Source organism: Chaetomium fimeti (genome assembly GCF_033439085.1).
Source record: "Chaetomium fimeti strain CBS 168.71 chromosome Unknown B0H64scaffold_1, whole genome shotgun sequence".
NCBI classification, from domain to species: Eukaryota; Fungi; Ascomycota; class Sordariomycetes; order Sordariales; family Chaetomiaceae; genus Chaetomium; species Chaetomium fimeti.
In genome coordinates this window covers 1,368,061-1,393,475 of record NW_026944329.1, presented here as the reverse complement: position 1 = coordinate 1,393,475, position 25,415 = coordinate 1,368,061, and the positions used below count along the sequence as shown (strand labels likewise).

At 57.8% G+C, this 25,415-nt stretch overlaps 7 protein-coding genes across 7 annotated transcripts; 4 read left to right on the top strand and 3 right to left on the bottom strand.

Moving 5' to 3' along the window:
• Positions 1-6,151: 6,151 nt before the first annotated feature.
• On the top strand, positions 6,152-8,720 carry B0H64DRAFT_380275 (uncharacterized protein). The gene has a single exon (XM_062802723.1). It carries the CDS (start codon positions 6,423-6,425, stop codon positions 8,517-8,519), a length of 2,097 nt encoding a protein of 698 aa, XP_062663728.1. The 5' UTR covers positions 6,152-6,422; the 3' UTR covers positions 8,520-8,720.
• A 73-nt stretch (positions 8,721-8,793) lies between these two features.
• B0H64DRAFT_437385 (bola-like protein-domain-containing protein) lies at positions 8,794-9,196 on the bottom strand (the record flags this gene model as incomplete). Its single annotated transcript, XM_062806245.1, has 2 exons — positions 8,794-9,078; positions 9,155-9,196. The coding sequence occupies 2 exons, from the start codon at positions 9,194-9,196 to the stop codon at positions 8,794-8,796; spliced, it is 327 nt and encodes a 108-aa protein (XP_062663727.1).
• A 915-nt stretch (positions 9,197-10,111) lies between these two features.
• On the top strand, positions 10,112-12,004 carry B0H64DRAFT_437384 (uncharacterized protein; the record flags this gene model as incomplete). Its single annotated transcript, XM_062806244.1, has 3 exons — positions 10,112-10,334; positions 10,432-10,727; positions 10,784-12,004. The coding sequence occupies 3 exons, from the start codon at positions 10,112-10,114 to the stop codon at positions 12,002-12,004; spliced, it is 1,740 nt and encodes a 579-aa protein (XP_062663726.1).
• Positions 12,005-12,230: 226 nt separating this feature from the next.
• B0H64DRAFT_351698 (translation initiation factor eIF 4e-like domain-containing protein) lies at positions 12,231-13,818 on the bottom strand. Its single transcript, XM_062801470.1, has 3 exons — positions 13,244-13,818; positions 13,110-13,181; positions 12,231-13,049 (listed from the first exon to the last, which is right to left on the bottom strand). The coding sequence occupies exons 1-3, from the start codon at positions 13,436-13,438 to the stop codon at positions 12,561-12,563; spliced, it is 756 nt and encodes a 251-aa protein (XP_062663725.1). The 5' UTR covers positions 13,439-13,818; the 3' UTR covers positions 12,231-12,560.
• A 146-nt stretch (positions 13,819-13,964) lies between these two features.
• Positions 13,965-16,703, top strand: B0H64DRAFT_380270 (heat shock protein 70). Its single transcript, XM_062802722.1, has 6 exons — positions 13,965-14,166; positions 14,283-14,460; positions 14,525-14,693; positions 14,752-15,131; positions 15,235-16,043; positions 16,101-16,703. The coding sequence occupies exons 1-6, from the start codon at positions 14,124-14,126 to the stop codon at positions 16,367-16,369; spliced, it is 1,848 nt and encodes a 615-aa protein (XP_062663724.1). The 5' UTR covers positions 13,965-14,123; the 3' UTR covers positions 16,370-16,703.
• Positions 16,704-17,150: 447 nt separating this feature from the next.
• B0H64DRAFT_437381 (uncharacterized protein) lies at positions 17,151-18,341 on the top strand (the record flags this gene model as incomplete). The annotated part of the gene is made up of 2 exons (XM_062806243.1): positions 17,151-18,123; positions 18,214-18,341. The coding sequence occupies 2 exons, from the start codon at positions 17,151-17,153 to the stop codon at positions 18,339-18,341; spliced, it is 1,101 nt and encodes a 366-aa protein (XP_062663723.1).
• Positions 18,342-19,955: 1,614 nt separating this feature from the next.
• B0H64DRAFT_9354 (uncharacterized protein) lies at positions 19,956-20,867 on the bottom strand. Its single transcript, XM_062808992.1, has 2 exons — positions 20,600-20,867; positions 19,956-20,471 (listed from the first exon to the last, which is right to left on the bottom strand). Exon 2 carries the CDS (start codon positions 20,400-20,402, stop codon positions 20,052-20,054), a length of 351 nt encoding a protein of 116 aa, XP_062663722.1. The 5' UTR covers positions 20,403-20,471; positions 20,600-20,867; the 3' UTR covers positions 19,956-20,051.
• Positions 20,868-25,415: the final 4,548 nt, after the last annotated feature.

The window sequence follows — 25,415 nt, the reverse complement described above, 5'->3', positions numbered from 1 at the left end:
TGCCGAGAGTAGTTTGCTGCCTCGGTAATGTCCCCGGTGGGTGAGAGATTGCGCGAATCATCGGAGGCGACATAGCGGCGCCAACCCTCCTAGGGAGGCTCCGTTCCGGCGCGGGCTTTGGGATACTGGTGGCGTTCGCGCTACTCCTAGGCTCGTTTGACAATCCCCGCTGCTCCCGGCGTAGTTGTTCTACCTTCTCCGTCAACGTCATATGGTTTGTGGAAGGGGCCGGTCGTGCAGGAGCTTGGGTTGCCAGGGCAACTGTAGAGGTAGAAGCGGCCGCCGAGCTAGAAGCGACCGCCGAGCTAGAAGCGGCCGCCGAGCTAGATGGTCGGTCGCTGGGGGTTTTAACTGCTTCTAGAGGGGCCTCTGGAGGGGGAAGTATGTCTTTCGTGACGGTCGTCGGGCCAGGAGTTGCGAGGTCCAGGGGTTCAACCCGCTCCAAGAGCGCTTCCGTCTCGACCGCGCCGCCTTCTTTTGGCGCGGGAACGGGTTGCACAACAGGAGACGGAGTCTCCTGCGGCTGACAGATGTCGGCCTCTGAAATTTGAGGCGGGATCTCGTCGGCTTCGGAAACCCCGGGCGGAGTCGTAGCGGGGGTGGTCTTTTCCTCAGACTCGGACCCGATCGACGCGGTCCCGTCGGTACTCGGTAGGGACTCCTTAGACTCGTGGTCCGTGAACATCTTCTTCAGTTGGATGATAGTCAACTGACGAACGTCCTTATCGGAGAGGAAATCAGCCTCGAACATGGCAAACGCGGCATCCCAATCCGTCACCTTCTCGAGCATTTCGCGGATGATGGTGTTGAACGGGATGACCTCGTAGTACTTGGAGCTCATGTACGTGTCCTGGAGCGCGCGGATCAGCTCCGGTTGATCCTCTTGCGCCTTTTTGCTGAGTCTTTCTAGTTCGGCCTTACAGGCCTCTGCTTTCTCCGGCAGTACACTGTCGATCCGAATGCTCTTGAGTCTAGCCCCGACAGAATTCATGAAGCGGTTCCAGCGGTCTTCGGCTCGGACAAAGACATCGTTTTTGAGTCTCAAATCGTAGTCCACTTTCCACGTCACTCTCGTCCGCGGCGCAATAATCTCGTAGAGATCAATGGGGTCATAGTGCACCCTCACTGCGATGTCGCGGTGCAGATAGTAGAAGAACCGGATGTGATCCTTCTGGTGGTCATGGGGGCACTCGGTTTGAGGGTTCAACTGGAGCCCGCTGCTCCAAAATGAGAGCTCGAGGTATTTGCCGAAGGAGTATTTCCAGGTGCTCACAGACATGGGCATTAGACCAAAATGCTTGTTGCAATGTTTGCAGTAATTCCACATGCATATGCCGGTCCCGTCATTGTCGCCAATGTTCTCCTGCGGCTTGTCCGGGAAATTTTCAGGCCATGCTGGTGACGTTTCCAGAATGATGGTAAGGCGGGCGTTGTCATGGACATAAGTGCGGTGGTGCTCAAACATCTTCCGATCACATCCGTTGGAGTGGCAGATGAATTCGGCGCCCTCGCAGACATCCTCGATGTATTGGCCGAGGGTGCAGTCCTGATCCATGCTTCCGTTCGGGTCGGGGTGTTCGTTATAGAACTCAATCGCGACCAAACTGGGTTCCGAGCACGGGATTTTTGTAGCCGTGCAGGTGACCGAATAGAGGACGACGATGTTCTGGTGGGAGTAGGGATCGAAGAGGTCAGCGCTCCCGTGGATATACGCCTCCCACTGCTTCGCCTGGGTTCGGTAGCTGTGTAGCGCTTTGTCGTATTCAGCGTCATGGACAGCGTGGAGGACCTCCATGACTTTCCGGGGAGCGCTCTGCTCGATCCCGCGTACCATTTCCGGCTTGACTAGCTGAAACGGCTCCGGAATTTGCTTCTCGTCCTCGCCAGACACATCCATGTGTTCCTGCTCAAGTAGCTGCCTCAGATAGGTCGCACGCCGCTCCTGCTCTCGTGCCTTCATGAGCAGATAGGGCTGCCTGAATTTGACAAAGGGCGATGTTGATAAGATCCTCGTCTCATACTTTGCTACCGTGTCGCTGTGAAAGGCTGGCATGGGTATGTCATCGGGAACCTGCACATGGGAGTGCAACCCGTGCATGGATACCAGTCCCTGGTCCGGCTCAGCAGGCACCTGAGCAGGCGCCTGAACAGCTAGGTCAGTGCCCGACGGTTCCGACTCAACGGCCGCAGCTGGGCCCTCGTTGCCCCGTAAAAGGAGCCCACTCTCTGTGCTCTGCCGGGTGATGAGGATGGCAGGACGGCTGCTGGAGGGGTCGGGGACTCCGCCGGGACGCAGCATGAGGCTGTCATTACTTTCCCCTGAGGGCAATGCCGGTGGCGCCGGTAGAGCCGGTAGCGTAGCCTCCGAATTCGGAATCTGCACGAACTCGTCGCGCATGAGGCACGACTCCAGCTTCAGGTTGTAGATGACGTAGACCATGAACTCGGTGATGCGCTTCATCCGAGAGAGCACCTCGGTCGAGGCACCACGAAGCGCGATGGTACAACCACGGTCCTTTGGGCAGCCGGATATGAAAATGTAGGTTTTCTTCTTGCCCCTGATTTCGTTGTTCACAAACGTCTTGACCTCGAAACTCTCACTCATTCCGACCCGAACACCCAGGCTGAGCATGTCCATTGACGAGATAACCGGCATGCTCACGATCCGCGCCACAGCTTCGAGAACGGATGGCTTGACGTTGTAGGCCACGGCGACGTTTGCTTCCGAGAGATATTGGAGAGCAATTCCGGCTACGCTTTTCTCCACGAGCAGCACATGGGGCTCCAGGTTGAGGATCCGGTTGACGACCATCCTCAGGTACTCCTTCTCCTGTTCGATGACTGGCTGCAAGCTCATAAAATGCTGCTCCGGGTGGCGTTGGTACTCGAGGGGAAAGGTGATGATGACAATCCTCGGATTGCGAATCTTGCGTGGCATGCTCTTGAGTGCCAAGTTTTTGGTGAAGACGACGCCGTGCACATAGGCCGTATCAGCCGGCTTGCCGCCTGGAATCCGCTTCAACTTTACCCAGTGCCGGATATCCATGTCGTCGCCGTTACGGATGTCCGGGTCGACATCGTCGGCACACTTATCCAAGATGGGAACCAGAGTCTTCTCCCAGCCCGCGGGGTTGGGAATCTCGGCATCTTGAAGCAACTGCCGGAAGAGCTTCTTTACGTGCTGCAGGCTTGCGGGGTTCATGCTTTCCTCTGCCGATTTCCCGTCGCGCATGGAATCATTCCGCTTCAGCCCCGGGGCTTCGGTGACATTCTCAAAGATGGAAAGTGTGTCAGCCGAGGCAGAGGGGCCTTTGAGGACGGCAGATTTGGGCCACGGGGAGCGGGGGTGATGGATGCTCGCGCTGGCAATGCTGAGGTTTCTCCGCCGTGCTGGACGTGTGTGGATTGACAGGTTCTGCAAGACGCTCCCCTCTTCATACCCGCGGCTCGCGTGACTGAACCCGCTAATGCTTTTTTCCCCTGGACGAAATCGATGTTTCCTCCCCGCACTTAGGTAGGTGCCGAAGCTCCCTCGACCGGGATCGAGACTGGCTGGCTGAAATTCGCCGCTGTTCATGGTGGTAAAAATGTTGCTCATCTGTTCATCCTCGCTTGACTCGTCGGACATGTAGTCCGCCAGTTCCGGGTCGATAATGTTGTCAGCATGGAAGGCGTTTACGTTGGCCCTCTTTGCCATCTCTTCACCGGCCGGGGTACGAAACGGGGCCCTGTCCTCGGTCTTTGTCTTGAATCTAGTTAGGAGGTTGTGTTTGGAGTGATGCCTGCGGTGACCCGAAGACTGGGGCCGATTGGCCGAAAGGGACTTTAGTGACCGTGATGAGCCTGGCCTGCTGAGCTGCGGCATATCGATCTCCAAAACGGCCGAGTGCCTGTTGTTATCCCCCATTCGCCGCGTCGCTGGGATGGCCATCATGGGTGTGATCGCGTTCCTCGTGTCCTCGGCTTGCTCAGTACGCTCCGATATGCTAGCCTCGTCGTCCATTCTCGGTCTGGCCGACGCGGGCGAGGCCTTGGCCTGCTGGCTTGCGCGGAAAATCGCAGGGAGATAGGATTCGTCGGCCGAATCGTCAGAGCCGCTATCGTAACGGCGGTTGATGACATTGAGGCAGGTTTTACAGACCCGGAGGGTACCTGGGACGCCAAACTTTTGGCCCGAGATGCTAGACGTGCATTTGGAGTCGAAGATGCAGCCACAGGTTCGGCAGTGATGCTTGCGTCGGAAGGCAGTGAAGGGGGTGCCGCAAAGGAAGCACTCTTTGCAGGTCTCATCCGCCATCCAGAACTCCTTACTCAGCACTTGCTTTCGCATCCGTTCGAGCCTTGCATTGACAACCTCAGGGGCACCCTCGTTGGTGGTAGTGCCCGGGATCCTCATGATACCCGACTGCAGCATTTGCGGTCGTTCATTGTGCGTGAATGAATCATGATACACTGAACTATGGGCCGAGGTACTGATGGGGGTCGCGGCGGCGCCGGGCTCCAAGGACGACGACCTTGAATGGCTCCTGGTCCTAGTCGAAGCGATGCGGTCGATCACCGCTGGTTTTCGCATGGCATCCTGAGGAGGAAGGCGGGAAGCCGACGAGGAAGCATGGGTTTCGGCCACGGGCTGGATGGGGCTTCGGGGTGTATCAGTGCTCCCGTCCATGCTGAGGGCGTCCTCCCTCCTCGCCCGGTTCGGCGGCACTATTCGATCACCGGTTGCTACATTGTCTAAACTTGGATTCCCTGAGAGGTTGGGGCTCGGCGCTGTATCAGTTGGCCTGCTTATGCTTCTACGGCCCGCTGTTCGGCTGGGCAAGTCTTCCAAGCGGGCGGCCCCGCCCCGCGCGGCTTCCATATCCATAAGACCCTGCACCGTGACCGGGGCGATGGAGGCGTTGGCCGTGGCCGGTGCCCCCGTTTTTGCGATCTTCGGCAGATTCTGGGCGCTCATCGAAGGGGTTTTGGGGTTAGATGCCGTCGTGATTGAGGAGGCTTTGGAGGACTGCGGGGCAGTTTGCGACTCGGAGGTCGGTATTCCGGAAGAGGACAACCCTGACGTATGAATATCCGAAATCGTGCCAGACTCCATGGTTGAGGCTGTAGCGCCGGTCTCTCCCCTCGGAAGGGGCGATGGTTTTGACGTGCCGGCGGCCGTACTGATGCTCTTTCTAGAGGAGCTGCCATCTTGGCTATTGGTATCGTCCACCTCTTGCGTGGCGCCCTTGCCTACGGCGCCGACGGCCTCTTTGAATCGTGTATACAGCCCACTGAGGCCCTGTTGCACGAAATCGCCGGTGGTCGATTTACTCTCGGAGGTAGGTAATGAGCCCGGGGGCGGGGCGAAGTCGTTGAAGGTAGTCAGAGCATCCGACTGGCTCGCCGACGTGTGGATCTTGTCGAGATTAAGAGAAAAGTGTTCCCTGTCGGCATGTGAAGACACCGAAAGCGATGTGACCGAATCGCGGCGTGACCGTGAAGTTACTGGGGAAGGAGGCAGCGATGGACCGAGGGATGGCTGCCGAAGACCGCTGGTGCTGGTATTGGCCATCGTACCGTACTTTGTTTAGGGCGACGGACGGGTGTTTTTAAAGCAGCCCGAGTGATGGAAATCAAGAGCATGCTTTTGCGATCGGGATCACGAATAATCGGAGTCGGGCGCTGTTGTTGGGCGGGGCACAGAGTGCGGCGCGAATACGGGCATTCCGAAGGTCGAGATCGTCGTCTTGGTGAAGCGGAAACAAGCAGGTAACAAGAATAAAGGAGGCCGAGTCTCAGCTCACACCATGCGGTTATAACACTGGTTTAGAGGATGTGGACGGCTCGAGGAATTCGGGAGAATGACTCGTTGCTCTTGAGTTCTCGATATGTTCGGTCGGTGCCTTGTCAGCTTATCGGGCGTGCCAGGGTCTAGGAGGGTGTCGTCACAGGCAGGGTCACAGGCACAGAGCGGTACAAAAGATGGGGGCCTCTTGTCGGCAGCCACCCCTGTATTTTGTTGCGTTTCGAAGGGGGGGTTCGAGGCACAATCGGGTCTTTTCCTGCAGCATGGAAGTGGGGCAGTTGGGCATGATTGGCGGGGCTCTCATGTGACTTGGCGTCAACCACACAATCCGGCCTTTGTGCCCCACATTCAGTGAACGCGCATCCTCAATTGAGACGACGACAACGCGACGAATAACACCCGTCCTAAAACCGACATCACGAGATTAGTTGACCATCGTTGGTTTTGGTCAATGGGAGACTGCTGGTGATTTCCAACTTCAAAATTATCATGGCTCTTTTCTGTGGCAACTCATTCTAGCCTCGGATCCATGACGACGGCGTCTCTGGCGTCAAAAATCAAAAATCAAAAACCGAGATCCAGGATACGTTTCAGCATCAACGGCATTTCCTCGGCGATGAGATAGTGGGTGGCTATGGCGAGGGCTAGTAGCACTGCCGCTTTGGGAGAATGCACTACCTGGTCTCCCGGCCATCTCACCAGTGAGACAAGAATACCCCGTCGATATCTCCAACCCCCTTCAGACCAGCGCGAGTTACTCGATCGCCCAGACGCTTGGCTTGTGAGGGGCTTTCCCAATGTACCGCCAAGTGTACTGGAGGACGTGAGGGCACAATATGTCAAGGAATCTCGGGCTCCCTCTCGGGCGGAGGGAGAAGCATTGTCCTCACAACCCGTCTCTCCCGCTTCGACTAAGAGGGAGGAAGCATTCTCATCGCAGCCTGCATCCCCGGCACAGAGTGCCACACCGCACATCGACCCGAGTAAGCCTTCGGTTGAGGATCAGGAAAGTAGTGAGCCCGGCACCCCTATACCATGGTCGCAGTCTCCCTCACGGCATACCCGCGGGCTAGGTCAGCAGAGAGAAGAACTGGAGACAACTGCGAGTACCACACACCGGCATTCATCTGCTCAGCACAGCTCTATAGCTGCTGGCAACAATTTATCCCGGGCGAGATTCTTAACGGACTTCCCTCCCAGCAGTAGCGCCACATCTGATCAGGGGTTGGAGATCAAGATCCCCCAAGCTGTTACCGAGGTCCTAGCGCCGGTGAACCGACAACCTGTCGCTGCTCTTGAGCCCACTCCGCCCTCTGCCCAAATAATACCTTGCACCATTACCGAGAAGCCCAGTCTTGCGCAAGCGCCCCAAGCGCCCCAAGCGGAACGCCGTCGACGTATGAAACCTGTCGTCATCCCCAGCCCCGAACCAGTCAAGCACAAACACGCTTCAAGGTTAACGCTTCCCAACACCCGCGCCGATGTCCTGCTTCGGTCGTCTAGCCCAGTTGTTAGCTCGTCACCCCCGCCACTGCCGACGGTTCCCCATCGGCCTGCGGAGACACCGTCTGTTACGCTGCCAGTGGGAGATCAACATATCCCAGCACCAGAGAACGTGCCGGAGGTTGTTGCTGCTACATCGCAGCTAGCGGCAAATCAAGGATCCAGCAATTCTACGGACAAGCCACCGCCAAACGGGCCTTCGTCGCAGGTCCCGTACACCGCCTTCACCGTGGCCTATCCAGGTTACAGAGGCAGTCTTAGAACATTCATCTGCGGCGTTCTGTGCATCTTGCCGCTTCAAAAAGACAGAGCCCTCCCCGAGTTTCTCTATGACGACTTTGTCCGAGTATTCTCGACGGACTTTCTCAAATACATCGACAGCCTGGACGAGGATGCACACCCCCTTTCGGCAATCCAGTTCTACAATGAGAACGTGTCGAGGCCCCTTTACACCAAAGGCGTCCTTAGTAAGGACAGCATCAAAGATGTTCCCAACAAGTATCCGGATAAGTCACGCGCCATTCAGCGAGCCCTCAAGAAATCCGATACTGAAGTCCGCAGGCAGTCGACCCAGCAAGCATCGGACAGGATGTCCGCCGGCGAGAAAATGGTGCAGTCGCCGGCCGTACCAACGGACACAAGTCATCCACTGCCACAACACAGCCCCCTCAGCCCGGCTTCCGTGACAAACCCCGAATCTGCGACTCGGGAAGTTTCGCCGCCCCCAGGCCCCATCCACTCCACTATGCAAATGCGGCCCTTGCAGGAGCACCGAGTGACCAGTGCGCCGCTGGCAGCTAGCCCGGACACTTCTGGATGTTCCTCGGTCCGCCAACGCCGTACTCCGGCTGAAATATCAGCCAGCATGGCAAACACCTCTGCCACCGGGCTCGAGGTTTTGCGGACCCAGGTCGACTCTTCGCCGCCAAACATCCAGCCTTCACCCACGCCGCCAAAGGTAACCACGATCAAGTTACCGGTGGCGAGCACATTTCCTAGCAATGTGCTCTCTCAGATCAGCAACCCCGATAGCATACCGGAAACGGTACTCAAGCGCAGAGCTGCACCCCGGGCTTCTGTAGGGTCGTCGACAGCGGAATCTGGTGGCGGGTTCAAGCGACAAAAAACGGCGACAGAGGACGCAGACAAGCGAGCTCTGCGGTTCAGGAAGTTTTTGATGCAAAAGAGGACGCAGAGCTCCGCCCCTGAACGGCTGACACCACAATAATCGAAATACTGGGAGACATATTGCATTGGGCTGGGTTGGGGAGGGATTGGTAATGACTTGATACCCATCTCCAGGGGGGAGGACAATGACAGAACAACAAAATGGCGCGATTCATAGTTCTGTTGCCCGCAAAGATAGGATGGGTTTTGTATGCCTTACACAAGCACATCTTCATAATACAGTATACAATACTACGAGACACTTGCACGATCTCTCTCGCTCTTTAGTACCGGGGTATCATTCAATATCGTTGGGCTATCCCCGCATTCCTACCTCATTCCGCTTCGGCTTCTTGAGCTCGCCGCTTGGCCTCCTCCTCCGGGGTCATTGTACGTAGTTGGAGTGCATGGATCCCGCCCTCTTGGGCCAGCTCGTCCTTCAAAAGGGAGTAGACGAGCCGGTGTCTCGCTGCTTGCATTTTCGACTGGAAAGCCTCGGATGTGATGATGACTCTGAAGTGCGTCTCCTTGGACGTGACGCCCTGCATCGGCTCGTGGTGCGCATGGAGGTGGGAGTCGTTGTGGATGTCGAGGGTGGTGGGCTTGAGAGAGGTGGTGATCTAGATGGAGGGTAAAACAGGTCAGTCTCGGTCAGTTACGGCTCTCCCTCCGGGTCACACAACCCCCACGACGTACTTTTTGCCTGATCGAGTCTTCAAGCGGAGTTTGCGACGCCATTGTAGAGAACCTGAATGGCCTGGCGGCTCTTGCAAAGCCAAAGGCAGCTTGGCGCAACATAGGTAGGGCAGGATCTTCGGGTCTGCGTCACCTAACAACCGCAGACAAATTCACCAAAAAAGGAATCGGAATGTGGTCCACGGGTTGTTTCGGCAGCGAACTCGCAAGCGCCGGGAATCGACCGCGGCGAGCGCGGGCGGAAACCGTGGGCCCGGAGGGGATTGCGCTGGGAGCTGCCCAATAAGGCGTGTCCCAGCGGCGTGATCCCTGCCGTTGGCCGCAGGATGGAGCGCTGGCTCGCTGGGACGAAGGCCCAGGAGATCCCCATGCACCTGTGACCACCCCCACCCCACCACAAGCCCGCAGGGTGCTAGGCGCGCCAGTACCCTGGCTCAAACGAGAAAAATCACCAGCGGATTTGGGACGTTCGGTTCCAAGGATTGTTTCCGCATCGCCATCCCGCTCTCCGCTCTCCGAATCCCTGTTCCACAACCGAGCATCACGAACCCGATTCGCCGCTGGTCGGTCTTCACCGGACAAAGAAGTAGGATGCGCCCGGACTCGGCATCAGAAGGCCGTTGTTGTGAGATGTTCAGATCCTTGTAATATTACACTTTCAGTCGTACTTTGTTAGAGGTTACCGGCCGACTCCGTTTTTACCACATCCCGCCCGTCCCACCTTGTCCTCCGGCAGCACCTATCTGGGCACTCACTGCAGCCAGCTGCAAGTGACACCTTTAAAAGCCGATCGGCAACCCCCTGCCTCAACCTGGCGTTTCGGATCTACTAATGTCCTTCGCCCTCTCCCTCGCCAGGAGCTTTGGTCACCGGCTACCCGCTGCTCTACCACTCACCCTCCCCCTCCCCCTCCTCCGTCCCTTCAGGTTGTATAGGTCTAGGTCTACCGGTTTAAGGATGGCGTCGACATTACCCAGGCTGCCCGTATTCGAGGCCATCGCCCGTCATGACCCGGACTCGACCGTCGTTATCCACTCAAACAGCGGGCGCCGGTTCCGATACGGGGAGTTGCTGGGCGATGTCTGCAAGGTCCGGAACCGCCTCTACGAGACTGCCGGGAGGGACGATATGGATGGCGAGCGTATCGCGTTCCTGGTCGAGAACAGCTACGACTATGTGGGTAAGCCAATTGCTGCCCTCTCGAATACCGGCACCTTCCTGCTTGTCGGGCTCTCTCCATCCGTTCCCGACATGTGCTGACCCTCAATTTCCCGAAGTGACCCTCCTCGCTATTCTTGCAGCCAAGTCGATCGCAGTACCACTGTCTCCAGCCTTCCCCGCCCCAGAACTGCAGTACATTCTCAACCACAGCGAGGCCTTGATGCTCCTGTCTTCGGCAAAGTTCGCCTCGAAGGCGGGGGACGTATTAAAAACCGAACTGGATGTCGAGCCTGCCTACCTTCAGTTAGACAAGTTCCAGGGCAATGGGACCCATGAGAAGGTCACTCTGGATAAGTCCTCGGCTGGGGCTGCCGGGATGATGCTCTATACGTCTGGCACCACAAATCGACCGGTAAGATTCCATATGGTGGACGAAACATGATCCCATTCATGCTGACTTCGTCCTAGAAAGGCGTCCTGCTCCCCCAATCGGTCATGACAGCGCAAGCTAAATCGTTACTCCAAGCCTGGGAGTACTCCCCCTCCGACCACCTCCTCCACGTCCTCCCACTCCATCACATCCACGGCACCATTAACGCCATCTTCACCCCTCTCTTTTCCGGCAGCACAATCGAGTTCCTCTTCCCCTTCAACGCCGACGCCGTCTGGCGGCGCTTCGCCGCGCCCTTCCTCACGCCGGACCAAACCCACAACGCGGATTCCCCGCACCACCAACACCGGAAGATCACCTTCTTCACCGCCGTCCCGACCATCTACTCCCGCCTGCTCACCACCCACCGGGCTCTCCCGCCGGACATGCAGAGTGCCACGCGCACCGCCATCTCCCCCGCCAACCTGCGGCTCGCCATCTCCGGGTCCGCAGCCCTGCCAACCCCCACCAAGCGCGCCTGGTCAGACCTAAGCGGCGGCAACGTTCTCCTCGAGCGCTTCGGCATGACCGAGGTGGGGATGGCGCTCAGCTGCGGGCTGGCGACGGCGGACCGCGCCGACGGCGCGGTGGGGTGGCCGCTGCCCGGGGTGGAGGCGCGGCTGGTGGACGTGGACACGCACCAGGTGATCGAGCGGGGCGCGGAGCGCGACCGCGACGGCCGCGAGCGCGTCGGCGAGATCCAGCTGCGCGGCGCCACCATCTTCGCCGAGTACTGGCGCAACCCCGAGGCGACGGCCAAGGAGTTCGTCGACTCCAAGGACGCCCGCGGCCAGTGGTTCAAGACGGGCGACGTGGCCGTGCGCCGCGCCGTCGACGGCGCCGGCCGCTCCACCTCGCCCAGCCAGCGCGACTGGGCGCGCGGCGACCTGTACTTCATCCTGGGCCGGCGCAGCGCCGACATCATCAAGAGCGGGGGCGAGAAGGTGTCGGCGCTCGAGGTGGAGCGCGAGATGCTGGCGCTGCCGCAGGTGGCCGAGGTCGCCGTGCTGGCGGTGCCGAGCGGGAAGTGGGGGCAGAAGGTCGGCGCCGTGGTCATCGTCGACCGCGAGCACGTGCCCGAGGGCCGGTGGTCGCCGCTCGAAATGCGCCGCGCGCTCAAGGGCCGGCTGGCCGGCTACAAGATCCCCCAGGTGCTCAAGGTGGTGGAGCACATCCCGCGGAACGCCATGGGCAAGATCAACAAGAAGCTGTTGGTCAAGGAGATCTTCCAGGACGAGTTCAGCGGGGACGAGCTCTAGATGGGAGATTTGTCGGTATCGATCTGTCTGGAGTCGGTAAAGATTCGATGGGAGAAGGGGCATCTTTTTTGGTTTGTCCTCGGCAAACGGATAGAGCACAGGATCATTGTTAGATCGCTTGTTCAGCGGGCGGGCATATAGTGTACAACAAGTGTTAGACTTAGAAGACGGGTTTTGGAAGAGTGTCACTAGGACTCATTGGATCAACAGCATAGGGGTTGGTTGGGTGTTGGCAGAATTGCCTTGCTTATAAAGTGACTAGCAGATATGCGAGGCTCGTTGCAGGTGAAATACCATCCGTGAATCGCAGACAAACCCTTATTCGCCCCAACCCATAGCGCCCTGCGTTTCCCCAGTCGACGCGCCGAAGCAGATGTTGCGGCATATCTCATATCCTCTGATGACCGGCCCAATGTGGTGATCCGAGCATAATCATGACCGTCCCCAGGCCCGCGCCCATGCCAAGTGCAGTGTGCAAGGGCGCTCATGGTAAATCTAAGTAGGCAGCATAGGCATGATGATGCCTGTAACTGCCATCTCTGACAACCATCCATGCTTAAACCACCATTTTGGCCTTCGCGCGGGTACTACCGCTGTGGGCGCTGTCGGTGTGGCCCGAGAACTCGATCATCTCGTTGGCCGGCAGCTTGAGGACGCCCTTGAACCGACGTCCAATAGACATCAGGATCTCCTTGCCCTTCTCGCCCGATCGGCCCTTGCCGCCGGCGATGTCACCGTCGCCGCGGCCGGGGATGTGGCGGCCCGTGGTGCGGGTCCAGACACCGACACGGAAAAACGCCTTGCGGACGTTCACAACGACGCCCATCACCTCGCCATCCTCCTCGTCCTCCAGCGTCTCGCCAATCGCGCCGAGCATGGTGTGCAGCCAGAGCTCGTCGATGTTGACCGACCGCTTCTCCTTGAATTGGTACGACCACTTGCCGCCATGCTTGTTTTGCGGGTCCTCCCACTCTGGCCGCACGCCCTCCTTGAAGAGGTGGTAATCCGACTTGAGGGCAAGTTCGGAGACGGGGGCAATGTTGTTCTGTTTGCCGCGTTAGACAGACAGCACACAAAAAGGCGCGGATACTGTGGGATATCTTACGTAGATGCCCCAGAATTCTTCCACCGACTCGAAAGTAATGACCTCCTTCAACAAGTCGTTCCAGTTGTCGCCCTGTGCGCGGGGTTGGTTAGAATAATGTACCCATGGCGGGGTAGTGGAACAACAGGTCGAACCTTTCCGCTGGCCGGCTTGGTGAACCAGAGAGTCCACCGACTTGAGAGAGGATGCTTGACATTGAAGTTATCCTTATCGTGGAAGACGGTGACGGTCTTGTCATTGTCCTCGGCGGTCTCCTTGGTGGCACCCTCGGGGTTGTTCCCACCATCGGGCGAGATGGGGATGGTGGTGAGATCAACTTGCTCCGCCATGTTGGAAATTTTGAGATGTAGACAGGTGAGGCGTTCGGTGAGACAAGCGAGCGGTTTAAGTCGAGGATCGGCTAGTTGGGATGGATCGGGTGGGCCACAGGGAGCAGCTTTGCGAAGATTGAGGCTGCAACGGGTTTTCGCAGAAAATGCGGATAGAGTCAGGTGCAAGGGTCGCGAGATGGAAGGCTCGATTAATCGGCGGTAGGCAACTGCAGCTCAAACTTTTGTGAATGGAAAGAACGACCGTGCTCCAGGCAATGTCGTCTTGTGAAGAAAGGGTTTGGTGTGGGCGGAGAGAGTCAGTATGCGATCGCAAACTTTGGTCAGGTCAAGCAGAAATCCGCCAGTCGCACAATCAGCCGCCGTCGCAAGCGCCTCGCCAACACATGCCCCGGTTTTTCGTTGGCGAGCGGTTTGGAAAGCCCAGGCAGCCAGGGTCTCCCCGCCACCAAGTCACGTGTATCGTCACGGGGAGGGGCAGATAAGAAAGTTTCGGATGCGTGTGGGACTGGCGGGGCAAAGAGGCGGGCAGGCGGGCGGAGAAGAAAAAGTTCAAGCACCGCATTTGAAAATTTCAAAATTTAAAGGCCGTCCAGTCTGCCCCACGTCGAATCGGTCTTTCCCTCCTCGCGCGCCAGATTCTGCCCAACCCTCAAGACTCCCTCAAAAACACCAATCTTCAAAAATGGCGGACGAAGTCTATGATGGTGCCATTGGCATCGATCTCGGTAATGCTCCCCGCTTTGTTCTTCTCTCGGTTGGCTCTGTCGGCTCGATCGAGAAGATCGCTGCCCTGGGCCACCAAAATTGAGTGCGACTGCTAACAGACATTTGCGATATGCAGGCACAACCTACTCTTGCGTTGCCACGTACGAAGGTACCAATGTCGAGATTATCGCCAACGAGCAGGGTAGCTTCACCACGCCCTCGTTCGTCTCCTTCACTGAGGACGAGCGCCTGATTGGTGAGGCGGCCAAGAACCAGGCCGCCATGAACCCCGTGAACACCGTGTTCGATGTCAAGTATGGCTCCCTTGGGTGTGTCGACGGATTACGAGCGGTTCGCTAACCATCATCTCTCTTCCAGGCGTCTGATCGGTCGCCGCTTCGAAGACCCCACTGTCAAGAAGGACATGGAGTCATGGCCCTTCAAGGTCGTTGACGATGGCAACGGCAACCCCAAGGTCGAGGTCGAGTACCTCGGCAGCACCCACACTTTCTCCCCCCAGGAGATCTCCGCCATGGTCCTGAACAAGGTTCGTAACTCTCGCAAGCCGTAAAACCCCGGCCAAACACTGACGTGCTACGAAACAGATGAAGGATATTGCCGAGGTCAAGCTTGGCAAGAAGGTTGAGAAGGCCGTCATCACCGTCCCGGCTTACTTCAACGACAACCAGCGTCAGGCCACCAAGGATGCCGGTGCCATCTCTGGCATGAACGTCCTCCGTATCATCAACGAGCCTACCGCCGCCGCCATTGCCTACGGTCTTGGCTCTGGCAAGTCCGACAAGGAGCGCAACGTCCTTATCTACGATCTGGGTGGTGGCACTTTCGATGTGTCGCTCCTGAACATCCAGGGCGGTGTCTTCACCGTCAAGGCTACCGCTGGTGACACCCATCTTGGTGGCCAGGATTTCGACACCAACCTCCTCGAGCACTGCAAGAAGGAATTCACACGCAAGACCCAGTCCGAGTAAGTGCCGCCCTTTACCAATGGTCTTGGGGGGCCACTGTGCGCCCCGAAACTGCCCCCGACATGTCATAGATGGAAACGGAATAGCTGACATTTTGGACAGCCTCTCGGGTGATGCCCGCGCTCTCCGGAGACTGAGGACTGCTTGCGAGCGTGCCAAGCGTACTCTGTCCAGCGGTGCCCAGACCACCATCGAGATCGACTCTCTCTTCGACGGCAAGGACTTGAACATGCAGATCACTCGTGCTCGTTTTGAGGACCTGAACACCAAGGCCTTCTCCGGCACCCTCGAGCCTGTTGCCCAGGTCCTCAAGGACGCCAACATCGAGAAGAGCGCGGTCGACGAGATCGTCCTTGTCGGTGGTTCCACCCGTATCCCCCGTATCCAGAAGCTCCTCAGCGAGTTCTTCAACGGCAAGAAGCTCGAGAAGAGCATCAACCCCGACGAGGCCGTTGCCTACGGTGCCGCCGTCCAGGCCGGTATCCTCTCCGGCAAGGCCACCTCGGCCGACACCTCTGACCTCCTCCTCCTGGATGTCGTTCCCCTCTCCCTCGGTGTTGCCATGGAGGGCAACATCTTCGCCCCCGTCGTTTCCCGTGGCCAGACCGTCCCCACCATCAAGAAGAGGACATTCACCACCGTTGCCGACAACCAGCAGACGGTTCAGTTCCCCGTGTTCCAGGGTGAGCGTGTCAACTGCGAGGACAACACCTCTCTGGGTGAATTCACCCTTGCTCCCATTCCTCCCATGAAGGCTGGCGAGCCCGTCCTCGAGGTCGTCTTTGAGGTCGACGTCAACGGTATCCTCAAGGTCACCGCCACTGAGAAGACCTCGGGCCGCAGCGCCAACATCACCATCTCCAACTCTGTCGGCAAGCTTTCGTCGGGCGAGATTGAGAGCATGATCAACGGTATGTACCCCCACAGTGACGTATAACGAGAAAACCAGATATCTAACAGGAGCACAGATGCCGAGAAGTTCAAGACCAAGGATGAGGCTTTCAGCAAGCGCTTCGAGGCCAAGCAGCAGCTCGAGTCGTACATCTCGCGTGTTGAGGAGATTGTCTCTGACCCGACGCTCTCGCTCAAGCTCAAGCGCGGCCAGAAGGACAAGATTGAGCAGGCGCTGAGCGACGCCATGGGCCAGCTCGAGATCGACGACTCGTCGGCCGATGACCTCAAGAAGAAGGAGCTTGCGCTTAAGAGGCTGGTTACCAAGGCCATGTCCTCGCGGTAAATGACTTGACGATGGATGGATGGATTGGCCTTTACCAGATAGATACAGGGCGTATCGGACGGGATTATGAAGCCACGGTCTGGAGCTATTGAGCAACCGGCGGGACGGCAGGGCCGCCGTATGATGGGAGGCGTCTTCATCTTGATTCATGAAACGGGACACAAAAGTTAGAGGGATCTGGCTTTGAGCTGCGTTTCGCTGCGGGGCCTTTTCGGGCAGGGGGATATCTATAAAGATTGCTGACGATTGGGACTTTTCCTCTTGATTCTCATGACCGATATTTCCTTTAGCGCATTGCATGTAGGCTTAAGGTTAATCAAATCGTATGAAAACACTTGGTGGGAACACACACAAAGGGAAAGGTAGGGAGTTCGTTGACCTTGGTATTGTCCTCCCCTGAGGTGAAGAGGCAGTCGGCAGCTCCGAACCGTGGCGAACTCTTGCCACCCTAAAAGGAGAAGGAGAAAAGGGAAGCAATGGCAAACAAAAAGAAATGAGTTATCGAAGAGTTCCACCCCCCTTTCAAGCAGAAGAGGGAAGTGTTAAATATCTCGGACCTTCCTGATCTTGAGGCCGGTGGACCCACATTGTTCCGTTGGGGAGGTGGGCCGGAACCCCGGAAAACACCACTCAACTCAGGGCACCGACACCAATGATCCTCACTCATACACTGGTTAGCCTCTGACTCAACTACCGAACTAGGTAAGCTGTACGAAGTGTCGCAACTCAAAACATATCGGCGCCCGCCGATATTCGTCTTGAAACTACACAACGAACCCAAATGGCGCCTCAAAATAACAAGTTCGAATACTTTTTCGATCTCCCGCCCGAACTCCGCGAGCTGATCCTTTCACACATCTGCGTCTTCCCCGCGGGCATCCTGGTCGGCGGTGGCTCCGACGGGAGGAGCGTGGCCCTGCGCCGCGGCGCTGCCGGCGTTACACGGCATATCCACCACGACGGCACAACAAATCACAACCGTGCAGCAGGCAACGGCTCATCGGAGGGGGGCGAGCACGACAACAACCAAGACTACGAAGACGAAGACGGAGACTACGCCGACCCCCCCACCAACCTCTTCCTCGCCTCCCCCGTCCTCCACCGCGAGGCCGGCGACCTCTACTACGCCCGCAACACCTTCCACCTCTCCTTCCTCGCCCCCTCCTCCTCAGGCCGCAAGCGCACCCGTACCCGCCACCATCGCCGCCAGCAAACCACCCCTTCGGGTAGCGGTAGCAGCGGTAGCAGCGACCCGGGCACGGACTCCCTCCTCCGCCTGCTCACCCACCCGGAAACAGCGGGCGCGCGGCGGCGGATCCGCGCCGCCGTGGTCGCGGTGCGCCGCTTCGGCGCCCAGGTCCAGGACGTGGTGGTGCCGGCGCTCGAGGGGATGGTGTTAGACGGGGCGCTGCGGCGCGTGCGCGTGGACGTGGTCGGTCCTCCCCCGGTGACGGCGCTACGTTCGGGGTGGGTGATGGCGCGCGAGGGGGGGAGCTGGATGGCGCGCGCGGATCACGAGGGGAATCCGGCGCTGCGCGCGCTGCTGGTGCTGCTGGCGGACCCCGGGCTGGAGGTGGTGGGGTTGCGGGTGCTGAGGGCGAGGCATGCGCGGTTCTGGTGTCGGTTTCATTACTGCCAGCGGCAGCAGGACCCCCCTCCGGTGGGTGCTGGGGGGTTGTTGGAGGGGGGGGATGCGGATGTGGATGTGGATGTGGATGTGGGGGGGACGACTCCTGGGACGGGGACGGCCTGCTGTGCGATGATGGGGGGCGGCGGTTCTTCGTCTCTTCCTCTTTCTCTTCCTCTTTCTCTCTCTCTTTCTCCGGCTGCTGCTGCTGGTGCAGCTGCTGCCGTACGGCGGGAGCAGGAGGAGGGGGGGTGGGGGGATGGGTTTGTGGAGGTGGACATAGGCAGGCTGGTGGATGTTGTCTGCGCTGGCGACGCGGCCGAGTTCAACATCAAGGTCGTTTGAGTGACAATCCCCGCGGCTTGGCTCCTCTCGTCGTCGTCCAGCAAAACACCCTGATAGTTGAAGGGGCGGCCGCCAAGCGTCCACAAACGAGAGATTGCCAGCGAAGGAAAAGGCCAATTGGGCGGCGGCGTTGCCGAGCTTTCCGCCAAGACGGGACCATGCCGATGATCAAGATCTACCGAGCCAGCTGGGGCAAGTGGGACAGATTCAGGTCTGGGCGAGATCTCTTTGGTGTAGATCTTAAGGGGGGGAGGCTGTGTCTTGATATCAAGTCGACGGGCGGTGGATGGGGTTGAAGTTCGAAACTCGAGAACAAAAAACACACCGCCAGAGCTGCGGAACGTGTCAAGACAACTCAGCTTCGGAAACACCGCTAACTGGGGGTTGTGTTGTCTGAGTGGGTGGGTTGCTTTGTGCAATAAGGGTGGAGGTTGTCTGGCTTGGCAAGAGACACAAGAGTTGGGGCTAAGCTCTCTCAGCTCGCTAGCTCCAGGAGAAGACGACGTTACCTCCACACAACCGATAATAAAGTAATTATGGAGGCTAACGTTAATTGCTTGAGTCCACAGAAGCCCCAAAGGGGGCTCAAGGGTCAGTCAGTATGGAGAAATTGCTACCAAGACCCCAAGACCGCCATGCCTAGTTGATTACGCGAGCTCGCTCTCTCTGTCTGTCAGATTCGCTTCCCTTCCATCTTCATCCTCCCCGACCGGGCCCTTCATACCCCCGCACAAGAAAGATGGGATTTGTGCAATGACAACGCCCCTTGTCGCCTGTCGCCTGCCGCCTTGGCCTGCATCCGTCGATGCCTTTAATGCCACCGGAGAAGTGTCGATCGTCCAACCTCACAGGGGGGGGGGGGGGCAAAACGCCGACGTTGAAACAGACCGAAGCAAAAGCAGCGGACGCCGAAGGGGAATAAACCCCCGCCACTCTTCTCTCTCTCGCTGCCCGTCGAAAGTAAGCTGGCCATGCATGCAGCATGCATGAAGACTCCGCACTTCCGCGAAGCGCCATGCATGGCTCCAGGGGAGGGCATTGGTCGCGTTGGAGGGGAAACCCAGAGGTTCCGGACCAGTGAGGACCATCTGATTGCGTGAAACTCCAACAAATTCATCATGTCGGCGAGCACACCATCCTACATGCACGCTAGTTGGAAATTTTCGGCGAGGGAAGACACTTTTCATTCTCCATTCCGACCCAGCGTCCAGCTAGCTCGTGGCAAAAGGCAACATTCTCACTCTCCTCTTCCCCCCCCCCCCCCCCCCCAAATTCCGTTCCTCCCCCCACACCCTCTCGTGAATCCGTCGTGTAACAGAAACAGGCTAAGCCAGACCCCCGGTTCGGAGTTTAGCTTAATCCCCCCACCATTTCCGTCCTCGACACGACTCCAACCAAGAATACCGAGTGCGAGAAATTGATACGTAAATCATTCGGATGAGGGGGCGGGCGCTCGCTGAGTTGGCCATGTTGAGTGGACACCGTTGCGCAATCAGGCCCCGACACACCAACATTCATAATCAGAGTTGGGCATAAAACAACAAATCTCAAGAATCGAACGAGCAGAAGAAAAAAGGTAAACGTCTTATTTTTGGCTCATGGTATCGTGATATCGGGCGTAAAGCATCCGAAAGAAGAGGCGAAATGAAAGGAAGGGCCGGGCGCAGTGCCGTAGATGATGAGATGAGGCGGTGGTGTGATATGGACGGTTTACTCGACGGCAACCTCGTGGAAGTCGGTGTCGTTCTCGCCCTGGTGCTCACCCCAGTGGACGGGTCCGAGCTTCAGGAAACGGAACTTGGACGCATCGCTGCTCAGGCTGGAAGTGCGGCGCTTGGCCAGCTCCTCCTCGGTGGCCGCACTGGCTTGCTGCTGCTGCGCAGCGTCGGTGAGGGCCTCGGCGGTAAGTGGTTGCTTGACCCGCGGGGTGCGAGGATACGACTCTGATGTGCTGGGAGCCAGGGACAGGAAGGTCGAGGGCCGGCGCTGAGTGATCTGGGGGGTAAACTCGACTGCCTGCTCGCTCAGCTGGCGGAGCTCCTCGGTGGTCGGGGTCGACATTTTTCTTGGTTTATTTGTAATCTAAGTCGCCTTCGGTGCTCGTGGGGTGGCAGAGAGCAGAAATGATGGCTGAAAAGCGGATGTCTGGTATTGGTTTGGGTGGTCGAGGTTTGGATTTGGTGGGGGAAGGGGTGGATGGGAAAAGAAAGTAGAAGGAGGTCAGTTCGGGGTGGGTGAAGGGGATTTTATACACTTACTCGGAGACTATCCCCCCCTGCCCTGCTGGCTCCTTCCTTTGTGCTCCGCAACAATGCTCACATGATAACCTTCCGCAATTCCATCAGAACGGACGGCACGGCGCACTTGTTTCACACGGCGGGCGCGTCTGATCCGAAAACCCCAGCAAGCCCCGCCTTCTCATGATTGGATTTGACGGTGAGAAGGAGACCCAGCATTTCTGGGCGAGCGACCGCCGCACGTGGGATGCCAATTGGTCTGAAATCCGAAAGTCGGCGTCTTTCATAACCCGAGCATAACAATGCCTTGGTTATGCGCTCCTTGTGTCGGTCAACTCGGAAGGGAAAGCGCGGGTGAAAACAAGGGAGGAAACGTGACAGGAACGCGCATAGATCGGGGCGGGATGATGCAGGTAAAAAGTTGAGATAAACTATTAGTTAAATCTGATACAAGCAGCATCCATGTGGAGTACCGCGCGGCTCTGTATGTACCTGGGCCGTCCCGGTTCACTGCGGTACCCATGACGTCGGGCCTCGGCCGCCGTTGATTGGACCCCGGTAAGTTCGCGAAGATATCTCGGGAACATCGCGGCTGTCAACTGACGTCGGGAGGCTGCGGGGCGCGGGTCAGCTTTCAACTGCCGTGTGCCTGATACCGTTGATGTCCAGTCCCTGCATCTCGGTTCTCGCTGACGCCGTGAGTCCATCGCTTGGATTGGCCGTTTCTGTTCGCCGCTGCATCAACGCGTCTTGCACGATGCACAGGATGCACAGGATGCACACGATGCACAACAATGCTTGCAAGCTAGTTGGTGTTTGGTTTGTTGCGATGAGCCGACGATGGCTGAATATGAATCCGAAGCTAGCCGGACTGCGCTGATGCGCCGGTCCCAACAAAGAGTGGCCCGACCGTCGTGACCCGATCATCGCGGCCATAAGGGAAAGGACTTGAAGATTCGTGCCAACGAAGTATCTCGTCCCCTATTCGTGCTACCACTGGGTAAACACTCTACTCTATACATTGGCTTCGTCATCCGGAACGACAGTTCTGCTCTCAGGGTCATCGAGCAGTCACTGTCCACCATTTGACCCAACTTAGGAAAGTTGGTGCGACTAGTGAACTGTCCTCAATAAGTACGGATGTTTCCCTTCGCCCCGATCCAGAAGTATCCGACTTTGACGTTTCACGATGAGTTGTTCTGTAAAGCTGATTGGGGTAACGCAATCACGGCTTCCTCGTCTTCGACGCCAGACCTTAAACGCTCGACACTTGCCGAAACCTCCTAAAACAGCACTTGCAGTTGAGAGGTATGTACACTGAAACCCAAGGCTCTCTGCTAGCAGCAGAATAGCACCTTGGTATGGCAGTGGTGACTGGTGGCTCTGCCGGATTGTCTGCAGAATTCGCTTGAAGCCCTCTGCGGCTTCGTCCCTCGTCCGAATGAACAAGCACAGAAGTCAAGCCGCGAAGGTACCGGCCGTAAGGCTACACGCGATAAAGCAAGGACGTGGGGTCTGCAGTCCTTGAACAACCCATGCTAATAACGGCGATCTCAGCTCGGCGAGGGAGGGACACTCCGTGAGGGGCTCAGCACACAGCGCTGAACAGCCGCTTGGTGTCCCCACGGAGCTAGCATATGCAGTAGTGCTATTCGTTGCCTGCATGGTTGTTGCTGTGCGCCCCAACGAGCAACCAACGCCGGCGTGCAGGCGAAAGGGGGGTTGGTATGAGGTTTGTACACTTTCTAGACAAGGAACTTGGCGATACTTGCCTGCTTGAAGGACATGCCTAGTTTGGACATTGGTCCGCGATAGCATGGTAGAGGCAAGGCTGAACGCGGCGCAAGGTCTCCGTGTTGGAAATCCCCCCCAAGCTCGTAACAAGCCGATGATCGGTGTCTGTCGAGCTAGGGTATCTGTTGGTGATATCGACGCCATATGCCGGGACGAGATGAGGAGGCACATGGTTCCGTCGAGAGTGGCGTCCTCGGAGTTCCCAGCATCGACCGTATCGCTCCTCCGCCAACCGTAACAGAGCACCTGCATGAAGACACGCGGCCCAGGGGGGTCTCGGGCCAGGTGCAGCTGGGCCTGTTCACGAGGGTATGCAGGTGGTGGGGACCTCACGCCGAAAGAACACAAAGCAAACATCGAGAAGAACCGCCAAGACGCTGGGTATCCATCACGCCCTTGGGGAGGTCAGCCGAGCGACGCAAAACTGGGACTGCATTCCGGGTGGTCGGACTCACCGAGATGGTCGACAGGCCGGTTGGGTGCCGCTATTAGGGATGCGTAGGAGCGAAGGTCAACCCCACCGAGCACATCTGAAAACCAACGCCTATAATATTCGGCCTGGTAGATGAGGATGAGATTAATGTCGTCGTCCTTGCGTGGTATTCGGGAACGCTTACCGAGCTTTGACGCCGCCAGGCGCTTAAATTCTGCCCTGATTGGTAGGCACACGCAACTGTCGCCACCGTCACAGCATAGTCGCGGAAACGATGGCATATTCCCTGCGGCCCAACGACAAAGATCGGGTCGGTTCGCGTCTTTAACCGCCCCCAAGATCGTTTCTTTATTCTTTGCGTCTCCGGGTGTGTCGTGTCATTGCCCAGGGTACGATCCAATGGATGCGGGCCCTCTTGTCAATGGAAACGGCGCCAGAACTCTCATACAGGCGCAGCCGCGGAGAACCGTTGGCGATGACCAATCTGGAACCGTGGGACAATATTAGGGGGTTGCACTTTCGAGGTCGTTGGGGCGTCTGCCACCGGGCCGCTGGCTTCGCACAGGCGGCGAGGGGCGCGAGAAGTCCCCCTCCCCCTTACCCCAAGAAAAAAACGCAACACACCTCGCAGGCACAGTCAGGAGTTATCGTGTACTCGGTGTAATATGCGACTCAAAAGCCTCGGTAGGTGTGCTGGAGCTCGATTTCTTGTCATTGCCGAAGGCCATTCCGCGTCCCGTTTGGGGCAGCCCGCCGTCGTGAATAAGTTAAGGCGTGAAGTGGGTGTTTTCCATCTTCACTCAGCCTTGGCAATGGAACTGCTGCCATCCACTTTGCGTGTCGTTAACGGCTGGTCAGTTTGGTACGGAGATTGGAGTTCGGGTGATAGACAGGCCTACATGGTGGGCTATGGCCCTATCACCGGACCAGGATGGAATTCCCGAGCAAGGAGTTTCAGATCAACACCATCGCAGGCCTCAGGCCAATATCCACACTTCTCGTCGAGGGCACGTAAAAAGACGAATGGCGAAAGGGGGATACGCAGCGGGAGGCCGATGGACATGGACCGTGATGGCCGTCTTGGGTCGAGTTTGAGGTTGAGCTTCCGGTAGCCCCACTCCGCCGTTCAAAAAAAGGAGAGCAGGGCTGTGCCGATGGCGTCGGCCAGAAAAGCCGGCCTAGCGACTTCTGTTGCACCGACGACAAGGAAGATCGGGCAAAATGGCCGCAGAATGGGCCGCACGAGGCATTCTGGAACTGCGGCAATACCGAAACTCCATTGTTCATCAAAGTTACCAGTATCTCAGGTATTTGATACATCGAACTTTGTCAAAAGCGGGCGGCTGACCACATTGCGCAATCGGAACCGAAGGAAGGCGGGGGAGAGTAAGACTGGACCTATCGACTCCCGCCGGCCGGATCCGAGCCCCGGAGCGGCGCCGGAGGAGTGACGACGGGTCATGCCAAGTGCTGCACGATCATCAGAGCTGGCATGTTGGCAGGTGGTTCTGAAAAGAGAAATCGGGGTTTTCGCAGCACCGCCGGCTTCCAAGACAGGGGGATGGGGAAAAGAGAGGGCCCCTTCCTGCCGAACAGCTGCGTGCCATGCGTCAAGTGGGGCTAAGTAGGCAGGCACAGGAGGACAGAATCGGCAGCTTCGAATGCAGAATTTGGCGGCTGATTGGTCGAACTGAGGCTCAAGCAGCTTCAGACAGGGGGGTCACTCAAATCTTCGACGAAGTTGCTTCATAGAAACGGTGGCTGTTCCTTCCATGCTACATACCTGAGTCTCGCGTTCCTTCCTCATGCATTCTCCAAGTCACTGCGGGCCTGCCTTGAGAATTTGTGAGGACATAACGCCGCCAGAAGTCCACGGGTTTTACAGCAGGGGGGTGGAGGTACCAAGGCCCCTTCCAGCATTTTCCTTGTCGTTTGTTTGTTCTCGAGGGTTTTCTCGTTGCCGATGCAGTTCACCCCCATGCTTTATCGGATCAAGGCCTAACGGGGAGTCCCTCCGTCGTCCGCGGTGGAGCTGTCTCAAATATGGAAACTGCTACTATACCACGTCGGTACTAGCTCTCGCTGCATTGTTCGACAAGTCGTCTGTGTTGGTGGACGATGCTGCTCCTCTCGATGGCCTTGAATGTGGAGTTGTTGGTCAATGATATGTGGCCGTCCCATCAGCCTCGGGCAGTTATTCCTGCGCCCTGTATTCTCGAGACCACTGGACACCTCGAGTAGCTCCCGGCCCTTCAGTCCTCTCTCACGTTCGGCCGGAACGGCTCCCTTGACGGTAAGTCTCCTATCTTTTCCCTGGTGCGTTTCCAGTTTTCCCAGTGTGCGATCGTAAGGCAGAGGTGGGAAGTCCCTCGACCCGGTTTCGGTTAGCTGATCCCTTGATGTCACCGGCATGCTGTGCTGCAGCTCGACTTGCTTGGGGAGTCGCCAGTTCCCGTCTGCCAAGTCCCTTGTTCGCTGGCGCCTTGTACTCATGTTCGTCATATGCTTCGCCTCTGGAGCCTGAGGGGGATAGCTGCAAGGTGGGCGGCCCGTCACCTCCTCGACGAACTGCTGCAGCTATTCCCATTTCCGTGCCTCGCTCCCCTATAC

Bases quoted from the DNA above. Each gene is read 5' to 3' on its own strand.
- B0H64DRAFT_380275 (XM_062802723.1), top strand. From the start codon at position 6,423: ATGGCGAGGGCTAGTAGCACTGCCGCTTTGGGAGAATGCACTACCTGG.
- B0H64DRAFT_351698 (XM_062801470.1), bottom strand. From the start codon at position 13,438: ATGGCGGAGCAAGTTGATCTCACCACCATCCCCATCTCGCCCGATGGT. The intron at 13,182-13,243 runs GTTCGACCTGTT...CCCCGCGCACAG, and splicing joins CCAAGCCGGCCAGCGGAAAG to GGCGACAACTGGAACGACTT. The intron at 13,050-13,109 runs GTAAGATATCCC...CGCGGCAAACAG, and splicing joins AAGAATTCTGGGGCATCTAC to AACAACATTGCCCCCGTCTC.
- B0H64DRAFT_380270 (XM_062802722.1), top strand. From the start codon at position 14,124: ATGGCGGACGAAGTCTATGATGGTGCCATTGGCATCGATCTCG. The intron at 14,694-14,751 runs GTTCGTAACTCT...GCTACGAAACAG, and splicing joins CCGCCATGGTCCTGAACAAG to ATGAAGGATATTGCCGAGGT. The intron at 15,132-15,234 runs GTAAGTGCCGCC...CATTTTGGACAG, and splicing joins ACACGCAAGACCCAGTCCGA to CCTCTCGGGTGATGCCCGCG.
- B0H64DRAFT_9354 (XM_062808992.1), bottom strand. From the start codon at position 20,402: ATGTCGACCCCGACCACCGAGGAGCTCCGCCAGCTGAGCGAGCAGGCA.